Source organism: Rana temporaria, chromosome 13, assembly GCF_905171775.1.
Source record: "Rana temporaria chromosome 13, aRanTem1.1, whole genome shotgun sequence".
Taxonomy (NCBI): Eukaryota; Metazoa; Chordata; class Amphibia; order Anura; family Ranidae; genus Rana; species Rana temporaria.
The window spans coordinates 56,237,863-56,251,520 of NC_053501.1; the positions used below are offsets into that span (position 1 = coordinate 56,237,863).

Consider the following 13,658-nt stretch of genomic DNA (forward strand, 5'->3'; position numbering starts at 1 on the left):
GGCTATCTCTATTCTCTTTGTCACTTAAAGCGGAGGTTCACCCGCACATGACACTATTTCCCCCTAGATGGATGCTCGTTTTGTCTAGGGTAATCGGCTAGTTGTTTTAAAATATGAGCTGTACTTACCGTTTACGAGATGCATTTTCTCCGCCGCTTCCGGGTATGGGCTGCGGGACTGGGCGTTCCTATTTTGATTGACAGTCTTCTGAGAGGCTTCCGACGGTCGCATCCATCGCGTCACGATTTTCCGAAAGAAGCCGAACGTCGGTGCGCAGGCGCTGTATAGAGCCGCACCGACGTTCGGCTTCTTTCGGCTACTAGTGACGCGATGGATGCGACCGTCGGAAGCCTCTCGGAAGACTGTCAATCAAGAAGGAACGCCCGCTCCCGAAGACCCATACCCGGAAGCGGCGGAGAAGATGCATCTCGAAAACGGTAAGTACGGATCATATTTTAAAACAACTAGCCGATTCCCCTAGACAAAACGAGCATCCATCTAAGGGGAAAAGAGAAAAAAAAACATAATTGGGTGAACTCCCGCTTTAATTTAAACAGAAGTTATGGCTAGTAATGTTATACTTTAGATATAAAATAAGGGTGATAAAATCAGGCTGTAACACTGCAGCATGTGTTTATTTTACCATAAATCACCAACCAACAGGTAGAGTAACAGTCTATTATATTGTATGGAAGAGTACAGACAATAAAAAAATTAAGTACATACAATTCAGTATGCCAATTAGCTTAGCAAATTAAGGTTTAAGTAAACTAGTATGTTATATATTAGCTCTTCATTATAAATGGCTGCAGCATTGCTCACAGAAGAGTCAGCAGCATTCATCCTAGTTGGTAAAAGTAAGATACAGTAGTACAGGTGAATTCAAGTATGTAGATGTTCAATCTTTCTAACAATGGGTGCTGCCACATTTGTACTGGTCCGTTGTGATGCACATATAAATGATAAGTAATAGGGTAACAAAAAATTCTGAGAAGTGTAATAAAATGTTCCTTCTGACTTTTGGCTTCACAGTAGTACTGAATTGGCAACTGTGGACTGTTGTGTTTTTTTATTATTTTTTTTCAGTTCTGTTGTATTTTCCTAATTGAACATTTAATAATAATAATAATAATAATAATAATAATAATAAAAAATGAGTTATTGAATTTCACTGAACTATCAGCAAATTCCATGAAAAAACATCTGAAATTGGTGCCTATCTAGTCTGTCAACCCAATCAGCTGTCACATTAAAAGGTTAATAATATCACTGTAACATAGCTGAGGGGCATTGCAGGTGAAAAGTTCAGAGAAAGCTGTCTGGCTGGGAAGTGTGGGGAGATGGACAGAAGATACATTATCCACATGCTTATCATACTGAAAAGTTGGCATCTATGTTAGCAAATATTTATGGCCACCTACAGAAATGTCTTAAGTGCTAATATCCAATCGTAATATGCTTAGGTCTGCCCATACCCTAGAGTTAAAAAACATATTTGTGAGCATTTGAATTATGAAGCTAAACATATATGTGGAGCACAAGGCATCCAAGTCATCTCCTTCTGCAGAGGCTTCAGGGGGTACCAACAGGTGGTATCATCTCCTCCATAGCTATAAACGTGGTTATTTTTTCACACTGAATGTCTAGCGTTATTGAAATCAGATGCCCTAAGACGTGCTTAAAATTAGCACTTGAAGCTGACTCCTAATCATGATCTGTGAGAGGGTTTGCTTGGGAAGGCTTACTGTTACCCTAAAAAGCCACTATGATTTTTATGTTAGTTTACCTTTGGATATTAACAGAGATTGTAAAGGATTAACCCTGAGTGTCATATGTCTTCCAAACCCACAGACTCCAGCTACTCATTGCCAATTTTCTAAACCACCAGAACATTTATGTTAGGGGGCTTAGACCACAATAAACACCTACTTTCCTATTAACCCATTCTGAGGATAATGTAATAACCTTTTGCCAGCACCACTCCCTCCATTCTTACTATCTCCGTATGTGACAGTTATGACTTCACTAATCATTATTTGCTCCCACACAAGTTACTTACTAGGAGACTTCTCCTCCTCCTCTGCAGGTGCTTGCTCTTCTGCCTTTGGCCGACCCTTGATCCTATATACTAGAGATCGAAGGCGACCTGTCCACGATGTATCTTCCTCCTCCTTTTCTTCTTCCTCAAGAGGAATACCTATAACAAGAAATATTAGTATGCAAACTAACTGAAAGCCAGTACCAGGTGCTTTAATGAACATAAACCGAACATCTAATTAAAAATAAAATAATCATCACTAATAATGAAACAATGGGGAAAATGTATTAAAACTGGTGCCCTCACAATCTGGTGCAGCTGTGCATGATAGGCAATCAGCTTCTAACCTCAACTTTTCAATTAAGCTTTGAAAATAAAATCTGGAAGCTGATTGGTTTCTATGCAGAGCTGCCGCAGATTTTTCACACTCCAGTTTCAGTAAATCTCAACCAATATTTCTTGGATTTTTGTTAAACTATGCTAAAAAGTTTAAGCTTATATGGATACTGATGGAAACACCCTACAAATGCTAAATGCCTGAGATTAAATAATAAATAATGTTCTTTAGCAGTATAAAGTTACTTAAATAACCAGATCTTGTTCAAACTAATTTTAAATATAACCTATGATACCTACCACAGTGTATGAGAAGATCTTCATGGAACTCATATAGCTCATCCCGTATTTCCTCTGGGCAAGGGCTCTCTTCTTGCATTTGGAAATTCAGAAGCATGTTAATCTTTAATTTAAACAAAAAAAAAAAGAAACTGTTATATATATAATACATATATATAGATATATAGATAGATAGATAGATAGATAGATAGATAGATAGATAGATAGATAGATAGATAGATAGATAGATAGATAGATAGATAGATAGATAGATAGATAGATAGATAGATTGGTGTTATATATCATATGTCACTATTATTAGGTTAGCGCAATTTGTTTTTTCCTCCAATATTTTAAAATGTTATATTTATGTTATACATGGTAATTGCAGCTTCCACACATTAGCTGGGTTTTTACATTCCAGTTTTTGTTGTACATTATTTCTTAGCGCAGTTTCTCTTTCCATTTTCCATACAGCCAGAGCTACAATGAAATGGTTTAGATCAAAACATATTTATGTGTTAGAATGGCCCAGTCAAAGTCCAGACCTAAATCCAATTGAGAATCTGTGACAAGACTTGAAAATTGCTGTTCACAGATGCTCTCCATCCAATCTGACAGAGCTTCAGCTGTTTTGCAAAGAAGAATTGACAAAAATGTCACTCGCTAGATGTGCAAAGCTGGTAGAGACATCCCCAAAAAGACTTGCAGCTGTAATTGCAGTGAAAGGTGGTTATACAAAGTATTAGTAAAAATATAGTGTCTTTCACGCTACTAGTGAGTAGATGTGAGTAAAGAGAAGCTAGAGCAAAAAAGCTACTGGATCTGATGGTGTTCACTGTACACAAGGATAAATAACTGTTGGTAGTGATATTGTGCTAAAGAAATAAAATAAATATACAAAAAAATATACAAAAACGTGCAAACTGCAAGAACGTGACTTAGTGCTGTGCACTGAATTGCAATAGGATCATCTGCAAACCAGTAAATAATCAGCAAATAAATGCAGCATGAATCAATGATCAATAAAGTAGTCCCAAAATGCAAAAAAATCGTAAAGAAAGTGCAAAGTGGCAAAATCGTGCAAAGTGGCAAAATCGTGCAAAAATGCACAAAAAACACACAAAATGTTGTGGCTAAATGTGAAGAATGGTTCAATATAACAATAAAAAAGAATAAATAAAATAAAATAAAGTTCTGTGTCGTCCCGTTTAAGGTAGGTGATGGGAACAAACAGGATCAATCTTCCAATATATCAGTAATCTTGATGAGGATGTTTCCTTAATTGTAGTATTGAACCATAATCTGTGTCCTCCACCAGTCTCCCAGAACTCTCACCTCACTGACATATGGTCATAGGCACAACAACTTATCAGCAGTCTTCTCTGCTGCCAATATTGAGATTACTGTGATGTGGTCACTATTGTACTCCTCTATCCATTGTAAGGGACAATGTTGTTGAGAAGTACAATTCAGGGTTAGGGTATAAAAAAATCCAAATCTTTGATGATCCCTAGGAACACCATCAAATGTATCATAACCAAATGGAAAGAACATGGCACAACAGCAAACCTGCCAAGAGACGGCTGCACACCAAAACTTACAGACCAGTCAAGGCGGGCATTAATCAGAGAGGCAGTACAGAGACCTAAGGTAACCCTGGAAGAGCTGCAGAGCTCTACAGCAGACACTGGAGTATCTGTACATAGGACGACAATAAGCCATACGGTCCATAGAGTTGGGATTTATGGCAGAGTAGCCAGAAGAAAGCCATTACTTTCAGCAAAAAACAAAATGGCACGTTTTGAGTTTTCAAAAAGGCATTTGGGAGACTCCCAAAATGTGTGGAGGAAGGTGCGCTGGTCTCCGGTCTGATGAGAATAAAATTAAACTTTTTGGCCATCAAAAAAAATGCTATGTCTGGCGCAAACCCAACTCATCACATCACCCAAAGAACACCATCAAACATGGTGGTGGCAGCATCATGCTGTGGGGATGTTTTCAGCGGTCGGGATTGGGAAACTGGTCAGAGTTGAGGGAAAGATGGATAGTGCTAAATACAGGGATATTCTTGAGCAAAACCTGTACCATGCTGTGTGTGATTTAAAGGTTAGGACAGAGATTCACCTTCCAGCAGGACAATGACCCCAAACACATTGCTAAAACAACACTTGAGTGGTTTAGGAGGAAACATGAAAATGTGTTGGAATGGCCTGGTCAAAGCCCAGACCTTAATCCAATATAAAATCTGTGGTCAGACTTAAAGATTGTTGTTCACAAGCGCAAACCATCCAACTTGAAGGATCTGGAGCAGTTTTGCAAGGAGGAATGGGCAAAAATCCCAGTGGTAAGACGTGGCAAGCTCATAGAGACTTATCCAGAGCTGTGATAGCCACAAAAGGTGGCTCTACAAAGTATTGACTTTAGTGGGGTGAATAGTTATGCACATTGACTTTTTCTGTTATTATGTCCTATTTGTTGTTTGCTTCACAATAAGAAAAAAAACATCTTCAAAGTTGTGGGCGTGTTCTGTAAATAAATGATGCAAATCCTCTAACAATCCATGTTAATTCTAGGTTGTGAGGCAGCAAAATACGAAAAATGCCAAGGGGGTGAATACTTTTGCAAAGCACTGTATATCCACACAGCCAAGACTGTTTACTAATAGAGATAGGTTAAAACTCCATCAATATAAAACCCTATAAAAACATTTTTTTTTTTGCTTTCTGTGTGCCATTTGGGAGATTTTCCTTCAATTCCGGTCCTGGAGACTCAACAGAATAAAACTGAAACCATTTGCAAAATTAGATACATTCTCCTTTGAAACTTTGTACTGGAAAGGGTCCCCATTGGATAGTTTACCCTATTCTTTTCTAAAGGAGACAGCTGTAAAATTCCCATTACTATTTCAATATCCATGACAATGGTCACCAGGGCAAACAAGAGAGTGATAATCTATTCAGCAAGAACACAGACAGCTAAATAAATGTTGACAGGAGCTGTAATTCTTCCCAACTCTATTGAAAACCAAAAAAATACATTTTAAAGTTATTGAGGCCTCAAGCTGTTCTACAACTTCTTAATACTAGGCTTCTGTGCATGATTTTGTAGTTTAATACTTCAGGAATTGCACTTTTATACCTTTAACAGGAATACACAATTTCAATAGATGTAAAGAATCAATCACTTAATATTTTTAAACATTTTATAATGAGTATGTTTAATTATGACTTTCAAAAAAAATAAATACAGCCCCTGAGAAGTGGCTTCTTTTGAGCTTAACATAGCTGGTATATACTGTAACCATAGTATTACCTGTTCCTGTGGAGGAGAACGAAATTCCCTAGTCTTTTTGGCAGTTAGAGCTGCTGACATGTTCAATGCCAGCATAAGCTCATTGTATCGGAATTTCTGGTTGTATTGCAACTTTGAAACATATTTATCTGAAAAGGCAACAATGGATTCCACGCGGTGTTTCAGCTCACAGTCACAGAAGTAATGAAGAAGTTCGCACATCTAGAAAAAAAGTTACCAGATACCAAGTTAACCAATCACACGATGCAATCTCCTGTTTTATTAGGAGAATTCGACATAAATAAACAATACAAATAACTAATGTTAGCAAGGCCCAATTCAAGTAATTTTAGACTGAATTATTTTATCAAGAAAAACTAAAAACTCTGTACAAGTTTTATAAACATCTTAATCGCAGAAAATTACACTTTATGATATTGTGCTTCTGATGCTTAGACATACATTAAAATGATTCTAAATCTTGGATTTTTTTTTTTTTTTTTAACAAACATGTTATACTAACCTGCTCTGTGAAATGTTTTTGCACAGGGCAGCCCTGATCTTACTCTTCTGAGGTCCCCCACTGTTGCTCCAGGCCCCTCCGATTCTCTGTGATCCTCCATAACAAGCCGCTTTCTATGGGGGCACACGTGCAGGCTCGCTCCCAAGCCATGCTGCCTGTGTCCACTGAGTAGACAGTGAGGTTTGCCCCACACCCTGACACCAATTGACTGGTAGGTAAGTGCTTAAGGTAATGGAGTGGGGAAAAGTTAGTGGGGTGTTTTTTTACTTTAATGCAGGGAATGCCTTAAGGTAAAAAAAACACACAGCCTTTAAAACCAGTTTAACAATTAGGACTGTGGGTTGGCCCCGAAAGGACTAAAGTGTAAAATGCTGTCCTAAATGAATAATTTGTTTAAAAAATTCACCTGGAGTTTTACAGACTCTGGAAGTCGAGTCTGCAGTAAACCCTTGGCAGGAGCCTTGGCATCTCTTGTTGGTTTCTCACCAGCCTCTACAGCTTTCTCTTCAACCTGAGCAACATCTTCCTTCTCCCCATTCTCCTCTGCTTCCTCTTCCTTGTGGTCACCAAATACATTTGGGTCAATGAGCAGTAGAATCTGACGCACATCCTCATCCTCGAATACTCCCATAATAAGAAGAGTGGCAATAAGCTTGAGTACTGGCACAAACTGGAACTCTGCTTTTCCCCCAACAGGGTCTCTGATGTGATCCCCACTGCTCTGCACAGCCTCTGTAAGCATGCTAATAGCTTTGGACTTAAGAATATCCACTGGAATTTCCGGTCCATGCTGTTGCCTCTCCTCTCCGGTCAGCACAAAGCAAGGTGCTGTAAAATGAAGGTCTGACTTCAGACAAGTACTACGACCAACACCAGGTAAGCCATGCCTCTTTGACTCATCAGGGAACAGTCGAATTTGCCTTGTCTCATCAGTGATGGGTATGATAAATTCATTGTTCATCATAAGCTTGCCCTCCTTGGCAGACTCCAGGTAGATGCTGATAAGAAGGTTGAAGAAACCAGAACGCAAGAGGCCAGGCAGGTACTGGTTATCAATAGTATAGAGTAGCTGGGACTGATCCACATGACTGCACAAGGCATGTGCAACACGGTTGTTACCCAGTGCACATACAGCACAGTATAGTTTAAGAGTGTGGTAATGAAATTTCATGAGATCTTCTTGCTCAGACAGTTCCAGGATGTCAATACACCTGATAAATAGTAAAAATAAAAAGTAAGTAAAAATAATAATTTGAATGAAAAGTAGAAAATATTACATGTATAAAGTAAAACATTTATATCTTCAAAATTGATGTGCACACAGGAATCTTATAATTTGTTTAGTATATTTTTGGTGCAATGACCAGTCAAATAACATCTAAAGAAGGAAAGAAAGCTGAAAAAAAACTGTCTATAATATGCAAAATCCAGTAAAGCCCTGTCTTACCCCGCTCTGTACAGCCCATGGGCGTCTGCTCCATACGGAAAGTGGGGGCAATTGACCCCCCCATGGAAATCGAGAAGGTGTTGAAGAGCCTCGCGGCCGCGGGCTGTCTGGTGGTCCCGGGCCGGATGTCACACAGGCACAGCGAGCAGAGTGAAGCCACCTCCCACTCCGGTGTTTATGTGTACACAGGGGGAGGGAGCCTGCTGTTCCTGTGCTGCGCTGTTGGCTGATCTGAGGTACTGAATGGGATGGGGGTTCATCTGTGCTAAAAGGGGGGGGGGTTGTGCAGAATGGGGGTCCATCTGTGCTGAAAGGGGGTCTGTGCTTAAAGAGGGTCAATCTGTGCTGAAGGAGGGGACTGTGCTGAATGGAGGGGTCTGTGCAGAATGGGGGGGATCTGTGCTGAAGGGGAATCCATCTATGCTAAAGGGGGGTCTGTACATTCTCTAGGCTATATTTATGTGGGCATGGAGTGAAGCTGAATTATCTCAAGAGCTATTTCACACTGCCAGCTGGCCGCGTTATCGGTAAAGTGCCTTTAAAATGCTTTACTATCGTTTTAGCTGCGCTATTCGGCCGCTAGCAGGGCTCTTTTAACCCCACTAGCGTTTGAAGAAAGGGTTAAATGTGACAGTGTATCGCCGCTGCCAAAGCGCCCCCCTGAAAATATTTCAGTGGACGCCCATGGTACAGCCTCATTTGTCTTGTATTCTCAGTGAGTCACTAGAGGCCAATCTGCTGAAGGCCTCAAGATGTACTGCTGCTGAGTGGGGCAACAGGAATGACACACTCTGCTGAGGAAGGATAGGGAACAAGAAGATAGAAGCAGCACAGTTTACAGGGTGAACACTGCTGCTAGTGAGACACAAAAGAGTTAAACGTGCATGGATTGTGTCTTATCTTAGTCCCCTGGTATTTTCTCCTTTCTCTCAACAGGGACAGCACTATGAACTTCAGCCCTGTAAATCTTCTGCAGCCTTCCTTTCTAGGTGAACCAAAACATACATTTGAGGCATGAAATGCACACATTTTAATTGCAGAAAGGGACATTTTGGGGGTTATTTACGAAAGGAAAATCCACTTTGCACTACAAGTGCACTTGGAAGTGCAGTCACTGTAAATCTGAGAGGTAGATTTGAAATGAGGGGAAGCTCTGCTGATTTTATCATCCAATCATGTGCAAGCTAAAATGTAGTTTTTTATTTTCCTTGCATGTCCCCCTCAGATCTACGGCGACTTTCAAGTGCACTTGCAGTGCAAAGTGGATTTGCCTTTGGTAAATAACCCCCATAGTTTCTGAGTCTTAGGCCCCGTACACACGGCCGAGGAACTCGACGTGCCAAACACATCGAGTTCCTCGGCGTGTTCAGTCCTGGAGCCGCCGAGGAGCTCGGCGGGCCGAGTTCTCCCATAGAACAATGAGGAAATAGAGAACATTTTCTCTATTTCCTCGCCGAGGTCCTCGTCGGCTTCCTCGGCCGAAAGTGTACACACGGCCGGGTTTCTCGGCAGAATTCAGCTCTGAACCGAGTTTCTGGCTGAATTCTGCCGAGAAACTCGGTCGTGTGTACGGGGCCTAAGGAGAAGGGGAGAGTACTCAGTAAGAAAGTGAATGCTCTGGACTACAACAAACTGGGGCATCTGGCGAGAAGGAACAATGCTGGAGGCAATTTACAACACACACTCATTTTGGTAGAATTATTACTAATGTGAAATGTATTTTCTTTTGTTAAAGAACATTAATTGCTTTTTAAACTGGTATGGATAAAGTTCTGCTATAACTGAGGGGAATGTTTTAAAACTGGAGCATTCAGAATCTGAAACAGCTGTGCATAACATCCAATCATCTTCTATCTATTGATTGGCTTCCATGCACATTGCACAGCTACTCCAGTTTCAGTCTGCACCAGTTTTCATCATTTCCCCCAATGAATTCCCTTTCAAAGGTAGATTGTGGCCTCATTCAAACTTGTGAATGGAGCCTTCTGCGATTAGCTGTGGGACCTAGTGGGGGGTTCCCTGTGATTCATTGTGAGCGGGAGACTCCACTGAAAGCAAAGGGGAGGCTGACAATTCCCACAGCTATTAGTGGTCAATTGCAGACACCAATGGAATGAGTTTATTATTGCTGACACTGACACTAATGAAAAGGTGGGGGTTATTACTGCTGCTTCCATTCCAAGCAAAAGGCCACTCTCCAGAAACTGTTTAGGCCATTTCTATGGCAACACTATACTTTCATACAGGCTGGTGTTAGTGGGGGATACATTAGCAATATACAGGTAAGTTTTTCCTTGTTTATGCATATCTTTGCCTGGTTTATAATGGCATATTTGACTGTAGCCTCAAATCTTTATTGTTTAATGTGACAATATTGAAAGTAAAGCAGGGATATACCGATTCTCTTCAGGTATATGCAAGGCCAACATCTGCAGGGGTTCTAGGCATTGCACCACCCAGCCGTGACGTTCGCTGACACGTTCTGTCTCCACTTTCAAGAAAATGTTCGGCATGCGACTCCATAGCACTGGGGTTATAGTCTGCACATCCAAACGAGGTGGACACTGTGAAACAGGATTCTTCTCTTCACTCTTAAAAATTGCAGCTGATAGTGGCATGGTGTTCTGTTTGAGCCAAAATGAAACACAGAATGTAAATACTATTAATGTAAAATTAGCAAGTAACATTCTAAAAAATATCATTATATGGACATTGGAGGAGATTTACTAAAACCGGTGCACTCAGAATCTGGTGCAGCTGTTTATGGTAGCCAATCAGCTTCTAACTTCAGCTTGTTCAATTATGCTTTGACAAGAAAATCTGGAAGCTGATTGGTTTCTATGCAGTGCTGCGCCAGATTTTGCACTATCCAGCTTCAGTAAATGACCCGCATTGTCCTTACTGCTTAGTAGTGTTTCACTATGAGTTGACTTTATTATTTCTCTCTCTTAATTCAAGTCTGTTATGCTTAGTGTAATAAAAAACAGACCACTGTATAATGTGATTTTTTTAGGTAAACATTAGATAACCAGCATAAAATGAACTTTTATAGAGTACACTAGGTTTCCATTTACAATCAGCATAGATTGTAAAATGCACAAGAATAACCTAACAATGTACTGTATGCTTATCTTTTTTACATAATACAAAGTTTATCTTTTATCTTTAGCAGTAACATTATGAAGTTAAGCAAAAACAAAAAATACAATACCTTTAATTTTCCAAGTTCAAACTGAAAGAGATTAGTGCTAGTTGGCTGCAGAAAGACTGCTGGAAACAGCTTGGTGTTTGGTTCAACCTAATATGTGAGAAATGTATTTACTGATAAAAATCAGGATGGTACCATCCAGCAATTCTCTCTAAAGCATTATTCATCTCATCAAGACACCTCAAGTTATCTAAACTTATATACCTATAGTGTAAGACTATATTGATATTGATTACATGACAATTTAAACATAATAACTAACATACATTTAAAACTGATAATCTCTCAAAAATTGTAAAATGAATGTGCTTTGAACAAATAGCTTTTGAATTTTACATTTAGTAATTTGAACCACATAGTAAATTGGAATAACTGGTTGCCCAAATCTTGAATGGGTAATAGCATTATCCCATACGACATTTCTAAGCAATGTTTTTGGCTACAAGCAATTTAACGACTAAAAAGTATTTAAAAACACATTTTATTGATTAACGAATTATATGTGTAAACCAACACCCTTACGAGTCCTTCATTCACATACAAAAAAAATAAACAAATCATTTGTAAGTAATCTATAAGTACTGTAAGATAGATATAATAGAGAATATTAAATATATAAAAATACCTGGTAGCAGGTTCCGAGGTCTTTTCCATTAGCTGTAAATGAAAGCAGCCCTGTAGACAGATCAACAAGGCACCCAATGTCTATATCTACATTGCTGCGGCCTGACCTCTGAGAGCCCGTGGAGAGGTCCCCTCCCCACACCATGTAACAATTGCTACGTTTTACACTAGATGTTTTAGAAAAAATAAAAACATAATTAGGCAGGTTAGATATCAGAACTGTAGAATAAAAGCATTAGAAGAACAATAAGAATTTTTAGCAATATAGGCTAAATTTACTAATATTTAACACAGAGATAATAAACATTATTTTAGCCATAAGACCGATAATTTGATTAACTGAAAAACTACTGTCACTTTTTTGAAAATAAAATTTCATGACATGTTTATCTTTGTGGAGTTTGCCTATGGTGTTAAATTGTGCTTTTTTTTGTAAAGATTTACACATTTTAAATCACAGGCAGCAGATAAGAGCCAAACTTTTACATCTTTGATAGGGAAACTTCAAGAAACTGTACTGTTGTAGAACCTAATACCTCTAAGTTCTAAAAACGACAGAGCCACAAACATCTTCACAGTGCGTGAGAACAGAAAAATGACAAAGCCATACCTTTCATGCACTCTGCCCCGTTCATCTCCTAAAGTGACAGTCACAGTGCAGTTCTTGCTTAAGTCAAAATTCTCACTATAGAAGTGGTAGTCAGGAGTCACCCATCCTACCCATACAGAAGAGGGATCTTGACCAGCAAATATTCGTACAGAATAATAATACAACTGGAAGGACGGAAGGAATAAAGACATAGCTAAATGTATCTGTTAAAGGTAATACTATACAACTCAACATGCAAATATTATAATCAAAGTAAAATAAAAAATCTGATTCAAAACTAGGATTCAAGGCTTTTGTTCCTCATTGAACACACAATCTAAACATCTAAATTTCACTTCAATTGACAAGAATTATTAAAAATGTGACATAACATTTCCTTACCGTGGTAGTATGTGAAGATGCATCCTGCAACTGGTTTCTAAAAAGGAAAATGGATAACAAACAACTGAATTGTAAATATATATATATCTATATATATTTTTTTTTACTTTTGTCATTCTTTATTTATAAACGAGATTACAGAGAAGTATCATATAGTACTTACAACTTAAATAGTAATATAGGTTTCTGAAAAGAAAGCCAAAGACATTGAACAGGAAAAGAGATCTGTTAAGCTTACAGATATCAAGCTATATATTTAAAATGGTTGTAAAGGCAGAAGATTTTTTAATCTTAATTATTCTATGCATTAAGATAAAAAGCCTTCTCTGTGTAGCAGCTCCTCAGCCCCCCTAATACTTGACTGATGTCCAACTAGATCCAGCAATGTTGCACGAGAGACTCAGCTGTCCTCTTCATTGGCTAAGACAACAGCGCAGCGCCATTGGTGCCCACTGCTGTCAATCAAAGTGAGTGAGCCAATGAGGAGAACAAGGGGCGGGGTGGGTCGGGCCGCGGCTCAGTGTCTGAATGGACACAAGGAGCTGTAGCTCGGCTCGGGTGCTCCCATAGCAAGCTGTCTGCTGTGGGGGCACTCAACAGAAGGGAGGATCCAGGAGCACCAAAGAGGGACCAAAAAAGAAGAGGATCTGGGCTGCTCCGTGCAAAACCACTGCATAGAGCAGGTATGTATAGACATGTTTGTTATTTTTAACAAAAAAAACAATACTTTTGCATCACTTTAAGGTACCATGAAAGCGCAATGTCTGTAACTGTACTGTACTTCACAATAGGTAGCAAAGAAGGTTGCAGTACTGCAAGTATATTTTTACAAATCTTCTAACTGCTATAGATTATTTCTGCTTTCCACTGTTGACCAGAAGTTGGTATTAGCTAAAACATTTGTTTCATTCATTTGTT

General features: G+C 39.1%; 1 protein-coding gene across 11 annotated transcripts in view; it reads right to left on the reverse strand.

The window, feature by feature from the left end:
- Positions 1-13,658, reverse strand: part of LOC120920819 (ryanodine receptor 3) — a 692,572-nt gene that overhangs the window by 341,699 nt on the left and 337,215 nt on the right. For all 11 annotated transcript variants that reach the window (XM_040333156.1, XM_040333154.1, XM_040333152.1 and 8 more), the window contains 9 exons: positions 12,741-12,777; positions 12,360-12,523; positions 11,751-11,916; positions 11,129-11,215; positions 10,315-10,541; positions 6,877-7,681; positions 5,969-6,169; positions 2,675-2,777; positions 2,060-2,197 (listed from right to left, as the gene is read on the reverse strand). In XM_040333156.1, the coding sequence (XP_040189090.1) occupies positions 2,060-2,197; positions 2,675-2,777; positions 5,969-6,169; positions 6,877-7,681; positions 10,315-10,541; positions 11,129-11,215; positions 11,751-11,916; positions 12,360-12,523; positions 12,741-12,777 (1,928 nt within the window). The remainder of the gene's footprint in view (positions 1-2,059; positions 2,198-2,674; positions 2,778-5,968; positions 6,170-6,876; positions 7,682-10,314; positions 10,542-11,128; positions 11,216-11,750; positions 11,917-12,359; positions 12,524-12,740; positions 12,778-13,658) is intronic.